The sequence below is a fragment of the Oreochromis niloticus genome, linkage group LG14 (genome assembly GCF_001858045.2).
Source record: "Oreochromis niloticus isolate F11D_XX linkage group LG14, O_niloticus_UMD_NMBU, whole genome shotgun sequence".
NCBI classification, from domain to species: Eukaryota; Metazoa; Chordata; class Actinopteri; order Cichliformes; family Cichlidae; genus Oreochromis; species Oreochromis niloticus.
Genome location: NC_031979.2, coordinates 16,690,845 through 16,717,791, shown reverse-complemented (window position 1 = coordinate 16,717,791; position 26,947 = coordinate 16,690,845). Strand labels below are relative to the sequence as shown.

General features: G+C 37.6%; 2 protein-coding genes and 1 long non-coding RNA gene across 6 annotated transcripts; 1 reads left to right on the top strand and 2 right to left on the bottom strand.

The window, feature by feature from the left end:
- Positions 1-429: 429 nt before the first annotated feature.
- LOC102075542 (uncharacterized) lies at positions 430-8,816 on the bottom strand. Of its 2 annotated transcripts, none has more exons than XM_019367149.1 (11): positions 8,704-8,816; positions 5,783-5,855; positions 2,678-3,010; positions 2,399-2,503; positions 2,275-2,325; positions 1,662-1,760; positions 1,353-1,544; positions 1,215-1,262; positions 1,064-1,126; positions 947-976; positions 430-767 (listed from the first exon to the last, which is right to left on the bottom strand). In XM_019367149.1, the coding sequence occupies exons 2-11, from the start codon at positions 5,853-5,855 to the stop codon at positions 709-711; spliced, it is 1,053 nt and encodes a 350-aa protein (XP_019222694.1). In that variant the 5' UTR covers positions 8,704-8,816; the 3' UTR covers positions 430-708. The 2 variants fall into 2 exon arrangements, with proteins under 2 accessions (XP_019222694.1, XP_005474684.1); XM_005474627.4 differs by lacking the exon at positions 8,704-8,816 and adding an exon at positions 5,965-6,118.
- A 4,772-nt stretch (positions 8,817-13,588) lies between these two features.
- LOC112842203 (uncharacterized) lies at positions 13,589-14,798 on the bottom strand. Its single transcript, XR_003213926.1, has 2 exons — positions 14,754-14,798; positions 13,589-14,673 (listed from the first exon to the last, which is right to left on the bottom strand). It is a non-coding gene; the product is annotated as an uncharacterized LOC112842203 (long non-coding RNA).
- Positions 14,799-15,820: 1,022 nt separating this feature from the next.
- On the top strand, positions 15,821-25,659 carry LOC100709486 (P2X purinoceptor 5). Of its 3 annotated transcripts, none has more exons than XM_019345418.2 (13): positions 15,821-16,093; positions 20,019-20,169; positions 20,263-20,334; positions 21,600-21,675; positions 21,806-21,902; positions 22,254-22,334; positions 22,449-22,590; positions 23,442-23,578; positions 23,724-23,817; positions 24,077-24,142; positions 24,239-24,321; positions 24,786-24,848; positions 25,022-25,659. In XM_019345418.2, exons 1-13 carry the CDS (start codon positions 15,969-15,971, stop codon positions 25,149-25,151), a joined length of 1,317 nt encoding a protein of 438 aa, XP_019200963.1. In that variant the 5' UTR covers positions 15,821-15,968; the 3' UTR covers positions 25,152-25,659. The 3 variants fall into 3 exon arrangements, with proteins under 3 accessions (XP_019200963.1, XP_025754302.1, XP_019200964.1); XM_025898517.1 differs by having other exon boundaries at positions 24,769-24,848; positions 25,022-25,164; XM_019345419.2 differs by lacking the exon at positions 24,239-24,321 and having other exon boundaries at positions 15,822-16,093; positions 25,022-25,164.
- Positions 25,660-26,947: the final 1,288 nt, after the last annotated feature.

Sequence of the window (26,947 nt, the reverse complement as noted above, 5' to 3'; positions counted from 1 at the left end):
CACAAGTGTGCTGTTAAAATTGAAACAAATGGCGTGTCAGGTCACTTGAATGAGAGACATAGAGTGATATAGGTCTGTGAAGGTTCTCAGTCATCCAGGTCATCGTAGTCCAGACGCTTTTCTTTGCAAACTCCTTTGACATAGAGTGATATAGTGTTTCTACTGCTGTGTAATGCTACGTCCTGACGAACAGAATCAGTTTTTGGGAAGATTTAGAGGATCAGGCATTTGGTTGGCACTCTACGATCTGCCACTCTTTTATTTACTTAGCAATAGTTTTCACAATGATGCAGCAATTCTTGGTGACATAGTGAAAAGTTGGGATCCAGATCAATGCAATCTCATTGTTACTATGACAGAAGGTACAAGCGCTGACAGTGAAAGCACCGTAGATCTGCTTTAACATGCAGTGATAAAAGTCAAACCAAATTTAGTACATACAGGTTCTTTTATTAAGTTTAAGTAACACACATCTCTGAATGTGTGTACATTCAGACTGCAAATATATTATATGTGAAGATCCATAAATGATGATTTTAGTAAAAGAGCATACAAACAACAGTTCAGAAACAAGAACAGTACAGGGAGTGAAATAAGTGCAGTGATACTACAAACAAATACAATAAGACATGGATCACTTCAAAGAAATAAAATAAACAAATCAGTAATCCTCACTGTGGAAGAGTTTAAATCGCTGTCCTTTATTCTCTACAGCCGGTTGAGCTGGTCTGTGCTCGTGTTGTAAATCGGGTTATTGTATTCACAGTCTGAAAAAGGAAAAGGAAGAAACAACAGTTCAGTGCACAGTATTATTTGATTAGTAACATGCCCACAGATGGTAAATGGTAAATGGCCTGCATTTGTATAGCGCTTTACTCAGTCCCTAAGGACCCCAAAGCGCTTTACACTACATTCAGTCATTACTTCAGATGAAGTCAACACTCACTGTCTTTGTTTTTCTTCCTCTCGTGGCCAACTGGAAAAGAAATGTGAGTTAATAATGGAATCTGTGTTTTGTGTTTATTGTCAGACATTCTCATCATTTCTCATCAACTCAAACTACCTCTCTTTTGATTGTCCGCCTGCTTTGACGTGGCGTGTTGCTTGCGGAGATCGCGTTGGTTAACTGTGAAATAAAATGGATGAGTCAAAATCGGACAGAACTGAACTCATAATAATAAAATAATTTAAATGTAAATTTAATTAAAGATTACCGTAGTAATGCCGACTGAGACTTGCTTGCCGTAATCTGCTGAAAAGCTCTAATGGGGTAAGAGAAGACAGTTACTTCACACTGTTACAATTTAGAAGTCACCAGTAATGCAGTAAGTAAAGTGACTTTTTCCAAGCACCTAAATGAAATCTCTGTCTGGTTCTGTGACTTTCCACCCTTTCAAAGTGAAACTGATCCAAGTTTGGATAAATCCCACCGCTGCTTTGACCGGGCTGTTGAGGCTGAATACTGTCCAGATACTGCACAGCTCCATGTAAATCATAGTGATTTCTGGGGGGTTCTGCACTTGCTGGGCGCAGGTTATCATTTTCTGTTGTTCAAAAAAAGATTTGTTTAAAACGTGCTCATCATTATTTCTCAGGTGGGAGACAATTACTTATTACTTATTTTAGCAAGTAAGGAGGGAAGAAAAGATGAGTAAACTCACCGTAGACGAGATTATTACCGTAGGCTCCTGGTGCCTGTTGTACACGCACATGTACACCTACTGGTACGTTGATTGCTGGCATAGGTGGAGCACTGGGATCTGCAGTGGCACATTAGTCAGAGCAACTTAAAGGTCTATTCAGAGATTTTTGGGAAGACAGCTATTCCACGTCTTGGCAAATTTTTAAGATTTTGTCTGCTAAATATGAAGCCAGCAGGTAGTTACTGCAGGTTAGCATGTTAAACACTGAGCTGCAGGCGGGAAACAACAAACCCGCCTGCATCTGTTACCTTTTTCCAGTGAAACAGCAATGTTATTTTAGTGTATATATTATATATACATATATTTGTAATCCCAATTTAAATTCCCTTTTAATTTAATTGAATCCCTTTTTTAAGTGTTGATAAAATATGGTAACAAGTGAAAAAAATGACAAAGAAAGGTACATAGACAAGCGGTATCCTTCAGCAGTATTTGCAGAGGATATTAGAAAGATTAGCTCAGCTGTTAAACTTCTATAGTTGGAGAAAGTTTGCACAAATAATGGTAAAGCAGGTAACAGAGCATTAAACTGATGTAACACAGAGATGAATTTATTGCATAGACTCTGTACCTGCAATGGTGGGAATCTCTGGACTGTCCTGTGTTTTGTTTTTACTGCAAACTAAAAGAGAAGCAAACAGTGTATTACTAAACCACCCAGTTTCAGCTTTGTGTCTGACATGTCAGGTTCTCACCTATGCATTTCCAGTAGATGTAGAAGCTGACAACAACCATCAGAAGGAGTGCAGCCACACCAATACAGATGTAAATGACTGGCCACATGTCGGCGGTACTTGCACCTGCATGAAAAGTTGTGGTTTTACAAAATATGTGTCACAGGAAACAGTCGCTTAATCATTTGTCCCTTCTCATGTAATGGGTCTTGAGGTTTGTGACCCTGGAAAGGAAGAAACTCTACAGGCTGCTGTTTAGTATTGAATACTTAACATAGCTTAAAATAAAACTCCACTTACGACTTTCCATCACTTGCACTTGAACACACCGCCACCCACAGCGGTAACATCCTAGGTCAGATATTTCAAGCTCATCGATTTTGATGGAGTAGTTCCCGTCTCTTTGCTGGTTTGGAAAGACTTTGACTCGACCATTTCTGGGGTCCAGGAACTTAACATGCCCTTCAGATGAAAGCTGGACCATCTCTGCCTGCTTTGTGGCAGCGTGGCTCCATGTCATCCACTTGGAGCTGGTTGGTCGAGCGGTGCATGGTAGTAACGCAGACGTGCCAATTGAAACGGTTAGACTGAGCTTCTCACAGAAGTCTTCTGAATCCCCACAAGATTTTTCATCTTAAAGGAAAAAATGAAATACAGTCAAGTTTAGTAATTTCATATTCAAATGACCAAAAAGCCAACACAAGAAAGTCTTACTCCTATACGACTATATTATACAACCTGCTTACACATTGATTAAAACTGGCTCTGTGGTACTACATTAGTATAAAAATGTATTATCTTCTGTAAAAAGTATGTTAAAATGATGTAAGCAATTTTAAATATGTTTCAACAGAGTAACCATATCTTACGCCAATGTACATTTACACCAAAAGTAGTTAAAAACTCAAGCGGCATCTGTTGATACAAAAACCACAAAATGTGAAACAAAGTAATATTAAATCAATTTTTTATCATAATTTTGTGTGCTTATTGTTTTCTCTGAAACATTTATATTTAAAAAAAGCTGTTAGAGGGAATGAGAACAGACATTTCTTTATAGGTTTTACCACAGCAAAATAAACATTTCATTTACAAGCGTACAATGTTTAGATGACGATAAGATTAGCTGAAGAGAACTCATGACAGAAGAAATCTAAATGCATATAAATAATATAGAATATATGTTATACTTGTACAATAACAAAAAAATACATAAAAACAATATAGGTATGAAGAGGAAGTTTTATATTATTTGATGGGCCATATGTTATATGGTGGATAGAGATACTAAAAATGCTGCTGACTGTTGAAAAAAAACACCTGCTCTGTCATTTGTTCACAACAACTCATTTAGTTTCTTCATACACATAAACATTTAAATGAGGCTTGGAGATTAACATTCACTCTAACACTCTTTGTGGTCAGCCTAAAATAGGTTCAAAAAATATTGATAAGGAAAAGTTCAAATTCAACCTTTCATTAATACAAACATCAACCAGTGATATAACAGCAATTTAATGCGTTTAGGCACGTGGACATGATCAAAACAACCTGCGCTGACCCTATTATGTAACAGATAAGTTATCAAAATAGTATCAAAATAGGGTAGAAAGGTGATGTAACTGACTTTGAATGTGACGTTGTTGGTGTCAGAGGAGCTGGTCTGAGTATTTCAGGACTTCTTTAACTAAAAAATTACTTTTTTACTAAAAAATATGCAGTGAGCAACTGTTCACTGCTTTGTTTATGCCAGAGGTTAGAAATTGCTTTGAGCTGACAGAAAGGCAACGCGAACTCAAATAACCCCTTGCTACAACCAAAGTATACAGAAGAACATCAACGCACAATGCGCTGGCCCCTAAAGCAGATGGGCTAGAACAGCAAACACCCCACTGTGGGCCACTTCGTCAGCTAAGAATGGGAAACTGAGGCTACAAGTCAAACGGGGTCACCAGAATTGAACCAAAGCAAATTGGAAAAACGTTTGATAAGTCTTGATTTCAGCCACAACATTTGGATGCTAGGGTCAGAATATGGCATAAATGTCTACCTGAGTATTGTTGCTGACCATGTCCACAGTGCACCTTTATGACCACTATGTACCATCATTTGATGGCTACTTCCAACAGAATCATTGTATCACTGTAGTCAAGTAGTCAGCAGCTCTTAGTCTCGAGCATTTGGGGGATATGGTTGAACAGGAGATTCACATCATGGATGTGATGAATCGGCAGCAACTGTGTGATGCTATCATGTCAATATGGACTGAAATATCTGGGGAACTCTTACAGCAACCAGTTTAATCTGTTACACAAATCATTACAGCGGCTCTGAAGGCAAATCCCGGATTCAACGCAATAAAAAAATAACATATCTAATGAGGTGAGCGGTGAGTGAATAAGTATTTCTCTGTATTAGACAACAAAATGTCAAAGTATATAGTATTGATTTGAAAAGTGAGACATTAGGTGAGAAAATATTCTATCAAAAGGTAGCTCTCACACCCTGGATCATGATCCTGCTGAGATAATAATTATTCTGTCTTTTAAGCAGTTTGTCAGTCTTTTTATTTATCTGTTTATTTTTCAATTTCCCTCTGCCTACTTCAGAGCTCACACTTCCATCAGTTAGTACAGATTCATGTAGATCACTGTCACCAAAAACGAGGCATAGATGGTTCTCCTCTGTGCTCTTTTGTGCAGTCTGGCTGGAGTTCATCATACAAACATTTTAATCACCACATGCCTGTAAGCTGAATTCACATCTTCACTCTTTCTAAATAAAGCGCGTATAACACGCTTTGAGTGCTCCAGGAGAGTAGAAAAGCGCTATATAAGAATGAGTCCATTCACCATTTAAATCACTTGATTATTATATTTAATTAGAAACATCTTATTCTTACTTATTCTTGTTGTCTACATTCATGTCACACAAGTTTAGACATTTTTGAAAGTATACTGACTGTGAAGACCAGATTAAGATGAAGATAAAAACCAAATGAAGACCACAAAAAAAGTGCACGCAGACTGATAGTGCTTCAATTTTTCACTGAACTTGTGTGATCTGTATATGCCATTCAGCTAACCTTTCTTGCATCGTTTACAGTTTGTTTCCTTGAACCTAACTATTGACAAAATTATTTTATTAGAAAATATATTCAGTGATATGCCTTTTTCTATCAATATGAGTAAAATCGGAATGTTACAAAATCACTGTCTAAATACATTAAATCTACTTTTCATTAGCCAACTTCTATCGATAGATAGATAGATAGACAGATAGATAGATAGATAGATAGACAGATAGATAGATAGATAGATAGATAGATAGATAGATAGATAGATAGATAGATAGATAGATAGATAGATAGATAGATAGATAGATAGATATTTTTTTTAAACTTACCATTTGAAGACACACATGTGAGGCACAGGGTAAAAAGGAGCGGCCACCTGGCAGCATGCATCTTCCTCAGCATCTAGTACAATGTGAGCAGCACGATGCTATATTAATCTCTTCATCATCACAGAAAGAAACCACAAGACCACGAGTTTCAGTTATTTAAAGCAATGGTTTGCCATATTTACCTTTATATTACCGGGAGTTATATGTTTAGCACAAAAATCAGCGATCTTAACTGAATGCTAGTAATGTTACATTTTTAACTGAAATGTGTAAATAATTACATTTCAAAGAGTGATATTGTATTTCTGACTGACAGCAGAAAGCACCTGCTGCGACATTCTGCTTTAGACCACTTCCTGTGGAAGCTTGCTGATGTTTCCTGGGCAAGAGGCCCCCTTATGATAGGCACGCATGAGTACATAAAGTGATCACTAGCTACTCTAATCAAAAGACAAGTAGCACATTTTACCCACGTCAGTCACAATCAGAGTGTTGCTAGGCAAACTGCTGAAGTTTATTGTGGGTGTTGTAGCAAGTTGTTTAATAAAAATATCTCGACAACAAGCTCCGCTAAAAATCAAAAGGCTTCAATACTTCAATATTATCCAGATTTCACCCATTTATTGAGACTAAATGTTAGTTTTCATCAACAAAATATATTTCAAGAGTAAACTGAGTATCAAAATGTAAGTCTTAATGTGACAGTGTAATCATGTGACAGTATAATAGTTTGTTTATTTACACTGTATCAAATGTGGTAATACTTTGATACAGTACAATACAATACTGTGGTTTTGTTACCTTGCAACTAGCGAATATATTAAAGGTCACATACTTCCACCACTCAAAACGATACGTCTGCAATACTCAGTGATAGCGCATGGTTACTGTTGGGAAATTCTTTATGCAGGTCAAGGTGTCACATCCTTTATTTAACTTGAGTGTACAAGTACCCCATAAAAATCTCTACAATGCATGCTTGTAGGAAATGTTCACTGCTGTTTTTAAGACTGTGTTTCAGTTAATTTTTAGTATGTTCTATTTTTCTGTCAGCATGTGGTATCAACCATCAATCTCAGTGTTTACTTTAATTATATCACTGTTCTTTGCATTTTTTGCTGTTACTGGCAGCTGTGTTATTATGTTTGCACTGAAATAAACAGTGGATGTGCAAAAGAGCAAAGCTTATGGTTATGGTAGTATGAAAAGTACGTTCCATGGAAAGTTGGCTTTCTGTCACGTTTAGAGTCTTTGATACCTCAGTGGTCCATGTGATTGACAAGATATTACATTTTTTTTAATATCGGACCAAAATTATTTGTTATTTGAGTAACAACTTCATTAATAAAAACAGGGAATGAACACTGAAAGACTTTAATAACTATATGTTGAGACCTGTATGCAGGGTCTTTACCATACGTTATATAACGTTCCTTGAGGTGACTGTTACTTAAAAGCTTTTACAATTAAAAAGGGAATTATGAAAACTACAAAAAAGTCAATGTGTGCTTTGTATGAAAAACACATGAGTCAAAAAAATTGGACAAAATCCATCAGTTTAAAAACAGAAATGAGTAATGTAAAAATGTTAAAACAAGCAAAGATTTTAACGAGACATTTGATTACAGCTTCTTTCCTGATTGTGCTTCTTTGCTGCTTCATCTTAAGTTTTTGTGTTTGGTTAATCTTTTATCTTTTATCTGAGACGGTGCTGAGCAGCATCTCAGAGATATAGTTCAATTCAATTCAATTTTATTTATATAGCGCCAAATCACACCAACAGTTGCCTCAAGGCGCTTTATATTGTAAGGTAGACCCTACAATAATAGTAATATATAATATAATTAGGTGTGCAGTGAGGTGTGATTTCGCCTCCTGCTGGCTGTTTACTGTAAAAGCTCAAATTCAAGCTTTTCATAAACAAGGTTCCTCTATGAATGCTAATATCTCTGAAGAGCTGCATGATGGAGAGCTCATTATTTGACTACAAAATGGAAAAATGCATTGACACAAAAAAAGAAGTTTTGCACAGAATTTTCAATTATCTGTTATCTGTTACATAATAGGGTCAGTGCATTATTGTGGAGTGTAATTTATATATGTATGTGAATCAACATTGTTAACAACTCACTGGACAAATAATTGTTTATAAATGTTTATCTGTTTAAGTCACTAACTGACTGACTAAATAAATATGAATAACACTGCTTGCCTTAAAAGTTTACCTTATTTAACTTGAAATAAGTAGACTTAAAGTAAACATAGTTTAAATTTCAGGATCTTAAAGTTGCTTACACAAGAGGAAATACCACTAAAAGCTGTTCATTCACTTTTTATCTTTCCCTGAAGTTGCCCCTGTGGCTTGTGGTTCAGTGCATTGATGTCACAGTTCGGAGATGTAGCACCTGTAGTTCAGTGCTATCCACTATGCTAGCAGCAGGAGGTAGCACAGAACGCTGGACCAAATCAGCCTTATAACTATTGTTTGTTTATGGAACTGTAACATTAAAATACCGTAGTTGAAGCCAGTCTGTCGAAATCCTTCAGATTACATTATGTTTATGAGATAGAATAGAATAGACTAGAATAAACCTGTATTATCCCATGAATGAAAAATTTGGGTGTTAGACGGGCATATATAGATAGGGCATATATGGTGTCACTCTTGGCTGGAAGCAGTGCTTAAACAATGGAAAAAACACAAACTTTGTCCAAAAACCTCTCATGTTTAGCTGTTTCCCACTTTTTCTTTGGTCATTTTAGCCTTTTTGGTCAGGGTGAAGGGAGTATCTGCCATCAAACAAGAAGACAGCCGCATGTAACTACGACGGTGTTTGCTAGTTCACCTTACATGCATTAATTTAATAACGTGGTTAGCCTACTCAACGTAAATTACACACGAACAACATTAAGCTACTCACGCAGAGTAGAACTGTGTGGAAAGATTGGAAAGATTGTACACTGAGTGCAGTCTTTCCCCAGGAAAGTAAAATTGGAGTATTAAATAGAAAAGGAAGAGAAAGCAAACTGAAGGATGTCGACCGTTAGCAGATGACTTCCTTTAGTTTGCTTTCTCTTTCTCTATTTTAAGTTATTTCCAAAATAAAATCATTATTGTACGTTGGACCAGTGTTTCTCAACTCATGTCTTTTGAGGCCCAGAAGGCAATCTGTGGAAGTCAGTGCGTTTCAGGCTGATGAAATGGCTTAAAAAAAAACAACAACAAAAAAGCAAAAACAATGTAGGTCTGGGAATGCCATAAGCAGAAGCAACTAGCATTTCTGCACCAGTGGGTGGAATATAACTAGGTTGGATTTGATGATTTGAGGAGAGAAGTAACAAGTTTGGCCACTTTCAATGCTTCCTCTGCTTCTTTTAACCTGACAACTGCTGTCAGGGTGCTTAATTAAGGCCTTTAGTGCCTCTACCTGCATTTGTTGAGCCTCTCTCTCTTGGGTTTGAATTTGCTGATAATCCTAATCCGCCTGCATCCGCCTACTGCAAATCAGTAGCATCTGTTAGTAAGCACTCTGAATTCTCCCAGAAACATAGACGTGTAGTTTACATATTACTCATTAAACAATGACAACAACAATGCAAATAGAACTGGTAAATGTTAACAATTAATAACACATTTAGACAGGCTCATCTGGTAACACAAGAACATTTAATAGATTGCCTAGACTAGCATATGGATGATACCTACCACATGGAATGCAAAGATACAGTTAGCTTCCACAGTAACTCCCCTCGATGCAAATTACAGGTCTTGCAGTCAATTAATAACCACAAAGGTTCTGGCCGGTAATAATCTTTTTATTATTCACAATTGCTTCATAAATGCACAGAAGGAAATGTCCAGTGCATTTAAGGCTTGGAATCACTAGTTAAATTGGCTCCTGTGCACCTCTAGACTCACAGATTCTTCTCCTGGGCCATTCACACTGTTAATAAAAACTTGATTAAGGCAGCAGCACCCAGGACAGAGGAGGTGAAGCCTAGACAAAACAGGCTTATTTCACAAAGAAAAAAACTAATATCCTCGTTAGGGGTGGGGCAGGTATTAACAAGGTTTAACTCATTAAGTGGTTGGTTAATGGAAAAGAAAATGCAAGTAGACGATTTACAGTGCAGCTCTCTTTATCTCTCTTAAAAAAAGAGATAAGATAAATTCACATAAAATCCCATTCAAACACATGTTTATTGTATTTCTACTCACATCCATAAGCTAGAAAGTTTAGCGTTGTCCCCCACAGTCATCAATATTGGTTCTGGACTGGCTTTGCTTGGAGCTGTGAGAGCCATTAATAAGTATAAATGTTGTTAAAAGATTGGAACAAGATTGTTTAAATGTCATAGCACTGAATTAAATTCTGTTTACAGGAAACCTTCTTCTGTGACATTATCCTTCTCCACTTTACAAAGAAAAAGAAATCTTGCAGACAATAGAAGGACAAAAAAATCTCAAAATTTGAGAAGCAACACACAAGTACAGATGCAGAGATTTATCTTATATATATATATATATATATATATATATATATATATATATATATGTGTGTGTGTGTGTGTGTGTGTGTGTGTGTGTATATGTGTATATGTGTGTGTATATATGTATATACGTATATGTGTGTATATATATGTGTGTGTGTGTATATATATACGTATATATGTGTATATATATATATGTCAGTGCATATATTATATCAACTACAAATAAGTGAATAAAAGTAACAAAATCAATTTGCCAATGCAGTTTAAAAACAGACATATGTACATTGTATGAGTGACTGTTTCCTATTTTCACTTCTTTGCTTGCCTCTGTTATTTTTTTGTGTGTTTTGTTAGTCTTTTTTAAAATCTTTGTTTTGCCTGTGATGCATGTCGCTGCTGCAGTAGACAGGTGGTGCTGAGCAGAGTCTTGGAGAAGTAGTGTGGAGTGAGATATGATTTCACCTCCTGCTGACTGTTTACTGTAAAAGGTCATACTGAAGTTTTCCAAGAAGGTTCCTGTATGAACTCTGACATCAGAGCGTAGACAGAGAGCTGCACGATGGCCAAGAGAGCTAGTTATTTGACGACAGAACAGAATAATGTATTGATACAAAGAATAAGAAAATCTGAGTTTTGCACAGACTTTTCGATTATTTTTTTTATCTGTTGCATAACTGGATAAGTGCATTGTTACGGAGTGTAATTTCTGCATTGTGTATCTTCTTATTCAATGAAGCAACTGTGTAAAGAACTCATTCCACAAATAATTAGGATGATGTAGGGTCAAAGTAGCCTCCACTAAGTAGGGTCAAAATTATCATATGTACTAAACAACTAATTAATTAACCCTCTGGGGTTGATAAATGTGCCGGCTTGTCCATCGACCCCAGAGAGTTTACTAACTACCTAACTGACTAAATAATTTTTTAAACAGTGTTGGTCTTAAAAAGGTGGACACTATTGTTAAATAAGTAGCTTTAAAATAAACATTTAAATATTTACAGTTTTCTACACAAGAGCAAACGGCATGAAAAGTTTTTCTTTTACTTTTTGTTTTGTTTTGTTGTTTTTTTTGTTCTGACAGTGCACTTGTGTCTTGCAGTTTAGTTCCCACATGTACACAGTTCAAAGGTGTTGCACCTATAGCACAAAAGCTAGCAGGAGAAAGTAGCACTCAACGCTGGACTGAAAGTCAGCTGGGTGGGGTAGTTTCTTTTTGGTTTTTCTGAACAAAGAACTCAAGAACAAGACAATGCCAACAATGTAAGTTTGTAAGTTATTATGCCTTTTTATGATTATGAAACTATAACACTACAATTACAGTACCTTGGTTTAGCAAGTGTAGTAGTAATGATACACATGGTGGGAAAAGTGGGACTGACTTTCCAGGGCAGCAATGGTCAAAAACTTAAATGGACAAAACTTCAATGGAGAAAACAAACAAACAATTGAAACAAATTATGCAAAACCCTTTAGTTATAAAGTGACTGCTAATGCACACTGAGAGTCTGATATTTCCCAGAGAAGGCAAAATGGGAACATAAAGAAGAAAAAGAGAAAGCAAACTGAAGGATGTTGATCTTTAACAACTGACTTCCCACAGTTTGCTTTCATCCTTTTGATTTCTTCTAAAAAGGTGAACAGAGCACAACTAACAAGTTAAGAATGGTTTAGCTGTCAGCAGTTGTTCAAGACAGTGAACCAAAATCAAATGTGACATTATATCAAACGAGTGACTCTAACATCAGTGTTACAGTTCCATAAAAACAAATATGTTTGGACATTTAATTAATTTTTCACAGTTATGCTGAAAATTGCACCATTTACAATCATTATAGTACGTCTTGATGATCTGTTTTAATTTCTGATGTGCCTTAGCTCCTTGATTTTACCTCTATACTCCACTGAAGTCTTACACCGAGACATTCAGCTGCATGACCCAGTCTTTTAGCATTGAATCAGCTCATATTAAAGTGCACTGGATCATAGATGGGTTCATTTCCCACTCAGCAATTCAATCACAATCCCTCTATATCCGCTACGGGAAAGTTGGATTCTTTTGATTTGTTTTAATCGTTTCTTATACATTCATTCACAAGAAAGTATATTTACTTAACATTTTGTTTTGACAGAATATTAATGCTCACTAATGCTAAAAGCTGCACCATCTACATCAAGAATTGTATCCAAAATTCCTAAATTCTGTCTGCAGGAAGGTTAATCAGGAGGGAAGAGACATCGGCCCAACTTATGACAACAAGGACAAATATAAGGACAAATAGAGTAGCTGCCTCGGAGGGTTGACAAATTATATTAAACATTTGTCTTTAAAAAAAGAAACAAGGAATGACTTTTTTTTTTTTTTGGTTTACAAATCTGATTGGGGGAAATAATTGTTAGTAACATGGTTTTCAAATGTAAGGCCAGTAGTTTAGACACGTGTTTAAAATCCACATTTGCTAAGCTAATTGGATGATAAGAACAACTCAGAGGATCCTTGTTCGTCTTCATCATTAAAGAAATGTACACTTCTTCAGTGTTGGAGGCAGATTGAGAGACTGAGATGCAAAATCAAAACCAAGACAGATGTGAACAGGTTATAAGGAATAACAGACTCTGAAAAAACACACACAAAGTAATCCATGTGAACACACAGAATGGTCACTTTACTTTTAGGAGAAAGCGATGCTCACCTTCTGTGGCAATTTCTCAAAAAACATTTGTGGTGAACTCAAAAAAATGCCCATGTTGCACTTAAAAGTTGTGCACAGGTAATCATGTTGGGTGTATTATCAGTGATTAAACATGTGATCTTGTTCTGTATCCTCCGTGAATGCAGAAGGACACTCTTGATCTACTTCAGGTGCTAAGCTGTGTGGGTCACAGGTAATTTAGAGACGCCCCTGCTAATAACGAAGGATGCACCAAAACCGAATACTGAAGTGTGTTTTATCAAGTAAGGCTGATACCAGAAGACAAGCCACTACTCTGGTTTTGTGGTGTGAGATGCAGAGCAAAGAGACTCCAGCTGTTTATGAATGGCAAGGTTTTGGGTGGTTTTGAAATAGGGCCGTAGGTAAGTAACTTCACATCTCTTATAGACCACTAGCTGCTGATTTAGCTGTAGCTAAACCAAAGACAAACAGAGCCCACAGAGGGTGCACTAGAACTGTGTTGGTACTGTGTTTCTGTCACCTTGGGTGATATACAGACCCTACTAAACCATAACAACTAGAAATGTGAACAGAGTATTGGCAACTTAATATTAACCATTAGGTTACATTATGCCATTCACCATGAGAGCTACAATCCTTGCTCCAGCAGGTTTGGGCTATCAATAAGCATTGAGATCTGCAAAGGTGGGCTGACTGTGGGAGTCTGGGCTTGGTGGGCTGCGAAGGTACTGCAGGTGGCCCTTTTTATGGAAACACACTGTAAAAAAACAGGACCTCTTCTGACCACGGGGAAGGTCTTTATTTGTAGCCAAAGCTCTAAAACTTAGGAAAATGTAGTAAATAGTCCAACATTTATCCTCTCCTTCATATTTTTCAAAACTATCTGGTGGGCCAGATTGGAGTCTGGGGCCGATTCTGGTCTCGATGCTTGACACCCCTGATCTCGATGATTGAATCCCAAAGTGTGGTCGGAGCCTTTTGCAAATGTTGTCCAGGTGGGCAGCAGTAATAACCAACCCCAAATCAGGGCAAAACGTGTAATAAAGACGTTGGTCATCTCCATTTGAGGACATGCATGCAGAAGTTGCAGTATGTTGCAGTAACAGTAGAGGAAGATATTTTATTTCAAGCCAACAAGGGCTAGAAAGTGGTCACTTGTGTCCCAGTGGCAGGTCGGTCAAACATTGGTTTTCCCACTTTGTGTATGACTTGTCAGTTTATAGCCAACAGCCTGTGCTGTTAATAGTTTTGGAATAAACTTTTCCAGAAAATACATTGATTTCCTGTATATTTTGCTTAGAGTGCAGATTTAAGATTGGGTGAGTGAGCCCCATGGGATTTTCATGGGCTTTTTAAGTGTGCCGGGAATAGCTGATCTAGATAGTTCTTTGGGCCTGTCGCTTCTTCTTTTGCCCTCCACTTGTCCAGCTTCCACAGATTTGTTTTAAAGAACACAGTACCCAAATATACCAAGTTTTCTGCATACAGGTCTTTAGGAACCACCTTTGTCAGGGTTGGTTGAAGGAGGACCCAAATGCGGAACGTTCTGAATGGAAAAAAAGTGTGTTTATGTACAAAAAGCTATGAAACAGTGCCAACAATCCAGAGTGTGTTCCCAATTCCCACGCTGTGATTCCTCTCCTTGATATGTGGTGAAGTTTTGTCCTCCTTGGTGCCTATGTACACAGTCTGCTGCTCCCTCCACACGTTTCCGCATTTGACCTAGAAACAAAAGATGCCACACTGAGTACAGTCCCATCTACCAGCCGACAAAAACACTTAAACCATTCCACAGGAGATACCAGAAATCACAATCATATGAGCTGGAGAACTGATCGTGTTCCTAGTGTAACTATCCCACACCAACTGCCGCTCCACTGCTCTCTTAAGTAGGGCTCCTTGATAGGCAGATCGGCAACAGGTGAGGGATTAATCCCAGGTGTGGCTGGCTCAAAGGCGGGAGGCTTTCCAGGCCTCGTGTGGCAGCAAAACCAACATACCACGGCACACACACACACACACACACACACTCCAACTCGTGCACAGGGAAGAGAGGGACCAGGAGCAGATCACACCACAACCAAAAGCAGAAGACAAATGAAACTGATAAATATTCATCAAACCCAAAAATAACACATGATCCCTGGGTCACAGACCCAGGCCCATGACGACGTTGTGGGTGCAACAATTATTTCATGAATGACTTTTTCACAGTAGGCCTGCTATACATCCATACATGCAGTGATATGATTTGATTTGATTTTTTTTAGAAAATGTATTTCTTTTCTCATTTTATTGATTATTATTAAGACAGGGATTTGTTAAAATAGTTTTGAACAGTATTCCAGAGGCAGATTTGTCATGATGAAAACAAATCACAGGTTTTATTAAATGCAATTTTAATTTTTGAACTTTACCTGTGAGTAATTTCCAACTACCGGTAAATATCTGTAGTTATAATCTAGTATCACGAAAATGTTTACAATCCAAAGTATTTCATTTTTATATTTTAATGGGCGATTAAAGCGGGATTATAAGCGATTACATTACAAATTAAATAAACAGAAAAGCAGTTAAAGGAGGGCGGGGAGGGGGCGCCTAAAAACAACACAACGTCAGCGCCTATATGATATTGAAATAAAAAAAAATAAAAAAAAATCTATTTGCCATGCAGTTTAAAAACAAGTAACTGGATTAACAAAATAATAAATACAGATTTTAATCAGGCATTTTATAGGAGACTCTTTCCTGTTTTGAACTTCCTTGCTTAATCTGCTTTTACAGTTAATTATTGCGTGTTGATGTTCTTTTACCTTTTCCATTCTGCCTTTGATACTAAGGAAGTCCAACAGTAATACCTAAATGAATATTGTGGCTAATGTACGCCTGGCGGTAGTTGCAATGAGGTGTGTTTTCGCCTCCCACGCGGTGTTTGCTGTAAGAGCTCATCGAATCTTTCCATTACAATCAAGTTTCGTGTGAACACTGACATCAAACTGCAGACTAAGAGCTGCGTGATGGCCACGTTCGCGATCAACTCCTTACTGAACTACAAAACAGAAAAATACATTGATACAAAAAACAAGGCAGTCGGAGTTTTGCACAGACTTTTTCAGTTATCTGTCATTGGTTACATAATAGGGTAAGTGCATTATTACCACGTATAATTTCCTGCACTGTACATGTTATTGCTTAATGGGTTAACTTAAAATAAGCCACCCAACAAATATAATAACATTTGGGCTTTGTCTGTAGCATATCGTTTGGGTAACAAACAGAATAGCGGTTCATTTATTGTGTTAAATAGTAGGCTATTCGCACGTTACACGCTTATTTTATACTTTAAAGAAGTAAGCAGACCTAAAAATAAAATGCTCTGAAATGTCAGAAAAATAAAAGTAAGTAAGCAAAATTAAAAATAAAATGCTTAAAATGTCAGAATCTTGACCCGTTTGAGCAAATACCACATGATCGTTTCTCTTTCAGTGTTTATTTTTTTCTCCTGAACCTACGCGCACTTGTGGCATGTGGTCAGCGTCTCGGTTTACCCACACAATTCAAAGGTGTTGCCTGGGAAACAACAGGGGCGGAAAACGGAACATAAGGGGCCTATTCCTGGCTTATTGATGACAGACGAAAACTGCACACAGTAATCTTTAGCGGTCATGTGGGTAGAATGTAGTGAAGTGGGCATATAAGTCTACACAAAACAATTTTTACAAAACAATTATCTTTATAACTGAGTTTAAATGTTTTGATGTGTGAAAATGCACAGAGTCAGATTATATTAGGTTTATGATGTGCAGTGATTGAACCACGATCTGTTAGGATTCCTTTAATGTTATCAGCACAAAGATCAGAGAGTCCCTGTTATAGTGGGAGGAAAAGGGGGGCTACCCACTCATTCATTGGGGGGGGGGTTATTCTAAACTTTGTTTGTATTAATAGTGGAGGCTTTGATGCTGCTTCTATCCCTTAGAAAATCTAGAAAAATGGGTTAGACCACCCCTACTCAAACTCACTTTTACACTTTCACAGCTAAGATATTAGGTTACTGCTAATGCACACTGTGACTGTGGTCTTACCTCAAATAAAAGAGAATATGAAAACCACACAAATGTGATTAAGAAATGATTTGGCTATGAGCTGCTGTTAATATCAGATGTGACACTGTGTTAATGAGGACTGCTGAACACAATGAAACAGCAGGTCCTTCTCCAAATGATCTGACACAAGGTGAGATCATATAGTGGCAACTAAAAATTATTATTAGGAATCATTTTTGAGGATTGCAAATGTGGGGAGATTTCAAACTGTGCAGACTTTGTGGAAAATGTTTTATCATAGATTTTCATTGAACATGGTATATGAACTGCTCATTACTGGCCACCCCAACAATACCCACTGATTGTTGTGTACAGCCGCTGGCTCACTTATTTGTTTAAAAGATGCATCAGAGATGTGGGTCAACATGGAAGAGGGCCGCTCAGACTGCTTGTATATTGTCACAGTTTGCTGATTTGGGAGACTGTTTTGAGTGTGATTTAAATACAGAACACAGGCAGGGGTTAACAACAAAACAATCCTTTTATTTGGCTGTTGTAAAAAGTCCAAAAGGCAAAACAGAAGCCTAAGAGAAGAAACTAAACTGAGGCATGGGAACAGACTGGAACCAGGAGACTGATGGGACAGATGAGACAAAAAGATGGCATTTTCTATAAACACCAAAGGGCAATTGGGGAAGTAGAGACAGTTGAACTAAATCACGGAGGATGTGAGAAGGCGAAGCAAAACTAAATGAAAAGCACAAGGGACAATTAACTATCAAAATAAAGCAGAAAGTGAGAAGCGATAACTAAACTACACCAAGTTCATTGCCCTGGAGAATACCTACAATCTCAGAGGCAGTAGCTGGCCGTGGTTTAAAGTGCCCCTTGCAAGCACAGAGTCAGGAAACGTTCAGAAAGTCCTCCAAACATTCTCATTGTCTCACAGCACGTCCTCTGAGAACCACTGGTCCCACATTCAATAAGCCCAAATTTTACTTGAGGTTAGTATTTGTAAGCTTTCAGTATAAGCTCCTATCTGCTAAATACAGTGGCTTGCAAAAGTATTCAGCCCCATTGAACTTTTCCACATTTTGTCACATTACAGGAACAAACATGAATCAATTTTATTGGAATTCCACGTGAAAGATCAATACAAAGTGGTGCACACGTGAGAAGTGGAACGAAAATCATACATGATTCCAAACATTTTTTACAAATAGATAACTGAAAAGTGGATTGTGCGTAATTATTCAGCCCCCTGAGTCAATACTTTGTAGAAACACCTTTTGCTGCAATTACAGCTGCCAGTCTTTTAGGGTCTGTCTGTACCAGCTTTGCACATCACAGCTCCAGCATGTTAGATGGACAACGTTTGTGAACAGCAGTTTTCAGATCTTGCCACAGATTCTCGATTGGATTTAGATCTGGACTTTGACTGGGCCATTGGAACACATGGATATGTTTTGTTTTAAACCATTCCATTGTTGCCCTGGCTTTATGTTTAGGGTCGTTGTCCTGTTGGAAGGTGAACCTCCGCCCCAGTCTCAAGTCTTTTGCAGACTCCAAGAGGTTTTCTTCCAAGATTGCCCTGTATTTGGCTCCATCCATCTTCCCATCAACTCTGACCAGCTTCCCTGTCCCTGCTGAAGAGAAGCACCCCCAGAGCATGATGCTGCCACCACCATATTTGACAGTGGGGATGGTGTGTTCAGAGTGATGTGCAGTGTTAGTTTTCCGCCACACATAGCGTTTTGCATTTTGGCCAAAAAGTTCCATTTTGGTCACATCTGACCAGAGCACCTTCTTCCACATGTTTGCTGTGTCCCCCACATGGCTTGTGGCAAACTGCAAACGGGACTTCTTATGGTTTTCTGTTAACAATGGCTTTCTTCTTGCCACTCTTCCATAAAGGCCAACTTTGTGCAGTGCACGACTAATAGTTGTCCTATGGACAGATTCCCCCACCTGAGCTGTAGATCTCTGCAGCTCGTCCAGAGTCACCATGGGCCTCTTGGCTGCATTTCTGATCAGCGCTCTCCTTGTTCGGCCTGTGAGTTTAGGTGGACGGCCTTGTCTTGGTAGGTTTACAGTTGTGCCATACTCCTTCCATTTCTGAATGATCGCTTGAACAGTGCTCCGTGGGATGTTCAAGGCTTGGGAAATCTTTTTGTAGCCTAAGCCTGCTTTAAATTTCTCAATAACTTTATCCCTGACCTGTCTGGTGTGTTCTTTGGACTTCATGGTGTTGTTGCTCCCAATATTCTCTTAGACAACCTCTGAGGCCGTCACAGAGCAGCTGTATTTGTACTGACATTAGATTACACACAGGTGCACTCTATTTAGTCATTAGCACTCATCAGGCAATGTCTATGGGCAACTGACTGCACTCAGACCAAAGGGGGCTGAATAATTACGCACACCCCACTTTTCAGTTATTTATTTGTAAAAAATGTTTGGAATCATGTATGATTTTCGTTCCACTTCTCACGTGTACACCACTTTGTATTGGTCTTTAACGTGGTATTCCAATAAAATTGATTCATGTTTGTGGCTGTAATGTGACAAAATGTGGGAAAGTTCAAAGGGGCCGAATACTTTTGCAAGCCACTGTATGCTACAGTATTTTATTCTGCCTATGTGAACAATGTAAATCGCAGTGTAGACTAAACCATTTTGGTTCTTTTTAAGAGGTGAAAGGGCCCCTGAGCCTCCACAATATGTTGAAATCAAAGTTCAGTCACACAGCCAGTTCACTTGGGCAATTTACTTATGGAACTAATTAATTAATAATAATACAAATGTAAACAAAAAAACCCCAAACTCTTCATTCCGGGCCTTGCAAGGTTAAGCCAACCACTTTGATACCACTGACTAGCAGTATCACTCCTAATTGCATACCGTATGCCACAAAAGACAGCTGAAAAAGGCTAAAGCATATAAAACATTTTCATAAGGTTTGCACCAAAGCTTCTATCAAAGCACTGCGAGAACACTGGGGATTTCTGCTTTGATTTAAAGGTGGGTTTTCATAGTCAAGCAAGGCTACCAGGAGATAGATGATGCCATCCAGAGTTCTGTCATAACTAAAGTGAAGGGAACTGCGGTGACCAACACCAGTGAATCTGGTCTGCTTGTGTGGGGACCTGAGGAGTATGTCATCCCCCCACAGGTGAGAACACTTTTAATATTTCAGACAGATTAAAGCCATGCACTGCTGATGAGACTTTGACATCTTGTCTGTTATTTTCTTTTTGTCATTCAGGGTGAAGATGTTCTGTTTGTTGTAACCAGCTTCTTAGAGACACCAAACCAGAAGATGGGTTACTGTGCTGAGGTGAGAACATTTTGTTTTCACTTTAAATCACCGACTGGGCATAATAGACCACAGTGGTGGTATTTCTAACTTTAACTATATGAAACGGCACGCTAAGAGGTGTTTTCATTGTTTTCAGATTTGATGAATGGCAGCGGTGATGATCAGGTCGTTGTCTCAGTTGTAATTGCAGGTCATTTAACAGACTCTGGCCCAAAGAAACATTTGCCATCAAATAAAACGATTCTTCTAAACGTGCCCTTGTTTTACTGACAACAGAAATATTGCCTCTCCTGTTGATTTCACTTTCACTTTAACCTTTCACCTGCCAGCCCAATTTTTCTAGCATGCACCACACCACAGACAGTTTCCTCTTGCAAGTACGGGTCAGATAGAGTGTGTCATACCGTGTTGCAAGTAAATGATGTTAACTGTAAAGAGAGTGTCCAGTATTTATTTAGGGATTTGTTTCATTTTGTCTGTTACTTACAGGGAAAAACCTCAAAACTCTCAATAAGTGATTACATGAGATAAGTAACATCATAAAGTGCCAGAATGTGGAAGAATGATATTTTATGAAACTACTTTATCACTCTGCATGTGAATATAACAGACTGTGGAGGCTTCCTCCAGTCCTTCATGGCCCACCTGACAACAGCGTGATGTGTTTAAACTTATGCACATTGGTTTGTGGCTGACCTGTAATTCCTCTCCTGCATGGTAACATATTGCTTGCACGGTAGCAGAGAAGTGTTTTCCTCACACCTCTTAACCCATTTTGTCACCTCCACCATCATCATCATATGAGTGTGTTTGTGTGTGTGTGTCACTATTCATGATTTATTTTAGCTCACAATATACAGTATGTAAACCCAAAAGACTCTCTTGGTTGCCTGAATGATAGTCATCGGCTAAAAAGAGCCAAACAAACAGCCATAAAAATCTGCTCTTATCTCACGCTTGCAGGGGAGCCTTTTGGTATCATGCAGCATGTGCCATTTTTAACGGTCAAGTTCTAGTAAAATAGAAATTTTCTAATCTATCATAAAAAAAGCACAGACATGCATCCATTTAACACCCTTAGCTTCATTTGACTTTCATTTTCACCATGTTGCTAGAATACAGAAATCTTCTATTTTATATTAAGATATTCTTGGATACTAACAAGTTCTGACTGCTTTAAATATACTGAAATTGACTTTTTGTGTTATATTTGTAAATTCCGACTTTGTATCTCTTATTTTTGACTTACATTTACATTTTTATTTATCATTTTTTGTTCTCAGAGCTACAAAGTGGCTAATGCTCGCTGCAGTGTTAACAAGGACTGTAAAAAGGGAAAGATGGTGGAGTCTGGTCATGGTGAGAAAGAAACATCCTAATATTAAATCAGTATTGTGAAACATGTCTGAATCTGAAACTCAAATGCATCATCTTTTCACATGATCATCTAGATGTATTTAAACTGTCTTTTTGTGTCCGTTGTCTAAAGGAGTCATGAGCGGCAAATGCATAAGAAATAATGAAAACTCCAATGGGACCTGTGAAATCTTTGGCTGGTGTCCTACTGAAAAAGACATCAAACCACAGTGAGGACAATGACCGATCCTCCTTTCTCTCTGCACTAACATGCACAAACATTCAGGCAAATCATGTGTAGTTGTCATTTATCAGGTCAGCACAGCAGGTTTGGCACTAAATCTAAACTGAGGATGTCCTACACTGAGACACTCAGGTTCATGACCCAGTCTTGTAATAGTATTGTATCAGCTCACATGAAACAGCACTGGATCATAGATGGGTTCATTTTCCACTCAGCAATTCAATCACAATCCCTCTATATCTGCTACAGGAAGGTTTGACTTTTTGATTTGTTTTAATTGTTTTCTTATACATTTATTCACAAAAATTTATATTTACTTAACATTTCATTTTCACAGAAAGCCTTTGCTCAAAAATGCTGAAAACTTCACCATCTACGTCAAGAATTTCATCCAGTTTCCTAAATTCTCATTTTCAAAGTAAGTCCTCTTTAACATTTACAACAACATCTCCTTGTACTTTTTGACTAGCTGGGAATTGCTGTGTGCAATAGGAGTTCGCATCCATAAATATGTGTTTTTCTTAACTCTGAGGTCCAACATCCTTGAAACAACTGATCAATCCTACTTGAAGAAATGCAGATATGATAAGAAACAATACCCCTACTGCCCCATCTTTCGCCTGGGAGACATTACGAGAAGAGCTGGATGCAACTTCCAGGACATGGCCACACTTGTTAGTATTACATTGTATTTTCCTCAAGATTGCCTTAATGTGATATAACCTTAAATGTTACTTTCTAACACACACAGAGTTTATACCCCAAAATAATTATGATGACTTAAAGGGGTTTTTTTTAGTTACTGTTATTAATCATGACCTTTGCTCATTGTTCTTGGGAGAAATTGTGAGACAACCGAAACGTGTCGCACTGAACAAAGTTTCTCATGTTTCATAATTCATTAGTGCATCTGTTCAACTGGCCGTTAACACAAATATTTAATCAGCCTGTCACAATGCAGCAAGTCAATGCACTGAGGAATTAAGACATGATCAAAATGACTTTCTGCAGTTTCACCCCTTTATAGCCACAGTGTACCCATCTTCTGATAGCACAAAACTCACCTGATCTCAAACTGTTTTTGAACATGACAAGAGTTCACTTAACTATGGCCTCCAGTCACAAGAGCTAACAGAGAACCTGTGGAATATGGTGAGATGACAACAGTGTGGTTCTATCATGTCATGTGGACCAAACTCTCTGTGGAATGTTCAGTGCCATGAAGAATTAGTTCTTCATGTCCTGAAGGATTAAAGGGGTCTGATCTGGTACTAGCAGGATGTAACTAATGAAGTGGTTGGTGAGTCTATAAGAAAAGGGAACAGTTTTATTGGTTTATGATGTCATTTGTTGTTTGATTTTTCTGGTCCACACAAATTTGTTCAATGTTTGCTCAATGTTTTCTATACAGTTGAGTATGAACACAGGTAAAACACCACTAGTGGAATGCATACAGGTACACAAATTTGAATAAATGTATAAAAATAAAAATCTTAGAATAAACATGTTTTGGCTGTTTTTTTAGGGTGGTGCTATTGGCATTGTGATACAGTGGGACTGTGACCTTGACAAAGGTACCTCTCACTGTAATCCAGAGTACCAGTTCACTCGCCTGGATGCCACTGTCTCCAACAAGAGCATCGCAGCAGGATTTAACTTCAGGTGAGGCTCACTGCAGAGCATCTTTGTTGGTATGTTGCACAGACACGTAAACGTCTTTACAACTTATGAAGGGAGTAAAGAACCATAACCATTCTAAATTACCTAAAGGTTATTTTTGTTCATATTCTCTTTTCTTCTCTAACAGACATGCAAGATACTTTAAAAATGCTGCTGGTGAAAGCTATCGATCTCTATGCAAAGTTTATGGCATACGATTTCATATCCTGGTACATGGGAAGGTATGTAAAAGGCATCAGAGACAGAATGAATGCACAAACTGTGCCAATGCATTACAGTAAGATAATTTATGTAATAAAGGCAATACATATAACACCACAAATACCATTATTATTATTAGTAGTAGTATCCTATCTTCTTAGGAGAGGGTTATTAGGAATGATTTGAAAAGAGCTCTGCAGTCTTTGGTCTTTGAACAAAAATAAATTGTAATAAACTCACATTTAAAAACATCTCTTGGGTTTCTGATCTCCTCCACAGGCTGGAAAGTTTGCCATTGTCCCCTTGGTCATCAATATTGGTTCAGGACTGGCTGTGATGGGAGCTGTGAGTATCATTAATAATTAAATCAACATGTTATTAAATGAATTGAACAGCATTTTTTTAATATATCACAGAAGTGAATAAAATTCTTTTCAACAGGGAACCTTCTTCTGCGACATTGTCCTCCTCTATTTAACTACGGGGAGGAAGTCTTACAAAGACAAGAAGTTTGAAGTCTTAAAGTATGAAAAGCAACACACGAGTACAGATGTAGACATTTCTTAAGTTTTTTTCCACATAGAAAGGACCACAGTATGTGTGTATAAACAATAATGAGCTAAGATAACTTCACTTTAGATTTTTTAAAATAAATATATTAATATGATATACAATTTGAATATTTTATTGATTTAATAATTGAGTCCAATAACATATGCTATTTAAAATCAATACATAACCTTGTGTTTTGGGGTTAATTAAAAGCTATTATGGTCCTCACAGGACATAAAACATGCTTAACCTTAAACATTTCCAGGAGTTCTACTGAGCCAAACAACACTGATAATCACTTTATTACAAGTTCCCAGTTTCATTTGTAGTGAGGTGTTTTCATAGTGGTTTATTACTTGTTATTAATAAAAAGATCCTACATCATTTATTATTATCGCCTAACTATTAAAGTAATACAGTTTTTACAAATTTTCAGTCAGGAAAAAGTGAAGAAAGGTGAAAACATCCAGGAAACGTGCAGTAATGGGCTGTCAGAGGGGTATGTTTCAATCTGCTCTCATTTGTCTTTAAAGACTGTATTGTTGTGTGTGCATGTGTGTTTGTGTGGATTTTGATTTCTAGTTAAGGATATATGTTCATTTATGACTAGAAAAATGCATTCCTGGTGTGATCTGTGGTTAATTTACGCTTCTCTACTATTTGTTACAACAGGTCTCTGATCTGCAGAAACTGTGCCACGAAAGATATGAAGGACAAAGTGGAAAAGGACAATCAAAATAGTGTAACATGTCAACTATTAAGTGTACGTAGGTCATGTCCTAACCTCATTTCACAAGTTTAACCATAAAATATTTTAGCATCATTATGAAGAACATAAACCAAGTTTACTGAACTTTTATCTCTTTACTTTCATGGCTGTGACTTTTTTTTTTCTTTTAACACTATTCAGTTCACTTTAGAGTTATTTATATAGCCCCAATTCACAATAACAGTCACCTCAAGGTTCTTTATGCTACAAGGTCCTTACAGCACTAGAAAACCCCACGTGTAAAGGAAGACTCTCTTTTAACAGGAAAAAGGTTTCTGGCAGGGCCAGGTTTGGGTATAGGGCTGCCATCTGCAGTGGCCTGTTGGGGGTGAGAGGAAAGAGAAAAGAAGAAAAAGACAGCATAGGACAAAAGGGACAAACACGCACAGGGAAAGAGAAGGCGAAAATGTAATTATATGCTGCAGTGATATGTAAACACTTGGGGAGTTAAGGAACGTGAGTAGTGAAGGAGTTTCACAGCAATCTGAGCCTACTGCAAGATAGCTGAGTCATGGTTCTTAATATGGTACTTTGAGGCCTTTAAGATATGATTGGGGCCTGATTCGTCAAGATTTTATAAGTGAGAAGGATTTTAAATACAATGCTGGATTCACTAAGGAGTCAATAAAAAAAACCTTTTCTCTTTTTCTTGTCCCTGTCAGCGCTCTTGTGCCACTGTTTTGGATTAATAGTCCAGCCTACAAAAAAATGCAAGCATGAACTATGTTTTCAGCATCACTCCTATATAGGAAAGTTTCCGTTTAAGAGATACTGTGTAGATGAAAGAAAGCAGTCCTACATTTTTATTTAAATTGCCTAATGATGTATAAGCATGTATAATGTAAAAAGTACTGATACAAGCACAGACCCCTGTGGAACTCCATGACTGTGTGATGAATAGTAGAATGTCCAAGCATCACGAAGGGCTTTTGTTTTAATAGAGTAACAAACAATTTGCAGTGAGCATGTACCACTATAACCAACCAGTTCAACCTCTGTGGGACCAAAGTTTAGGTGCCTGCTTTGTGTTGTGTTCGCACATCCCACTGAAGATCATAACAAAGAAGGAAGCACTTCTTTAAATTTGATTACATCACTTCAGAAAGACATCTAGTGTTTTCCAGTGCTGTGCTGTGTTCTGTGAGACAACATAAGGGCTTGGTGAAATACTGTTAAATGTTCATTGAATGCTTTAGTTTAAGCACCGTGAAGCAGCTGTTGTTCTGTTTTGGTATTATATTAGTAAAACTGAATTTATTTCACTTGAACTGAATGTAAGTGAATTGAACAAGAGCTTCAGAGAACAAATCCCCACAGAAAGGAAGTGGTCATACGAAAACTTTGGTAATTTATGACCTTTCTGTTACATCACGCTGGCGCTGGGCTGGTTTTATTATAAAATGCTATATCAGCCTGTTGTTATAACAACACACCGATGTCTGACCTTTAACCTATTACCTTGAAACAATATATACTATAATTTTTCTGGGTCAACTTTGACCTTGGGCACTAACAATGAAGGTCAAGATCAAATGCTTAGCCAACCTAGCTACACATGACGTTTGAAGAAAAACTGTTTGTAATATAATATTTGATCTGAACTGAGCAAAAAAAAGAAAGAAAGTCTGCAGTCATTCAGAACAGTTGGTCTGTTTATGCTTGATTTTCAATGTTAAGTATTGGACATCTCATGTATGAAATGGGCATTCAGTGTCATTTTATCACAGCATTGTTTTTCATACTTTATGTGATTTTGAAAAACTTCAAATAAAGATGTTGATAAGAAATTATGTGTTGTTTCTATCATACCTTTTAGTTGCTTCCTGGGT

Coding starts and splice junctions, on each gene's coding strand:
- LOC100709486 (XM_019345418.2), top strand. CDS start 15,969: ATGGCCACGTTCGCGATCAACTCCTTACTGAACTACAAAACAGAAAAA. Junction 23,818..24,076: donor ATATCCTGGTACATGGGAAG/GTATGTAAAAGG, acceptor TCTCCTCCACAG/GCTGGAAAGTTTGCCATTGT. Junction 24,849..25,021: donor AGTAATGGGCTGTCAGAGGG/GTATGTTTCAAT, acceptor TTGTTACAACAG/GTCTCTGATCTGCAGAAACT.
- LOC102075542 (XM_019367149.1), bottom strand. CDS start 5,855: ATGCTGAGGAAGATGCATGCTGCCAGGTGGCCGCTCCTTTTTACCCTG. Junction 2,504..2,677: donor AGTGCAAGTGATGGAAAGTC/GTAAGTGGAGTT, acceptor CTTTTCATGCAG/GTGCAAGTACCGCCGACATG. Junction 1,545..1,661: donor CGGTAATAATCTCGTCTACG/GTGAGTTTACTC, acceptor TTTGAACAACAG/AAAATGATAACCTGCGCCCA.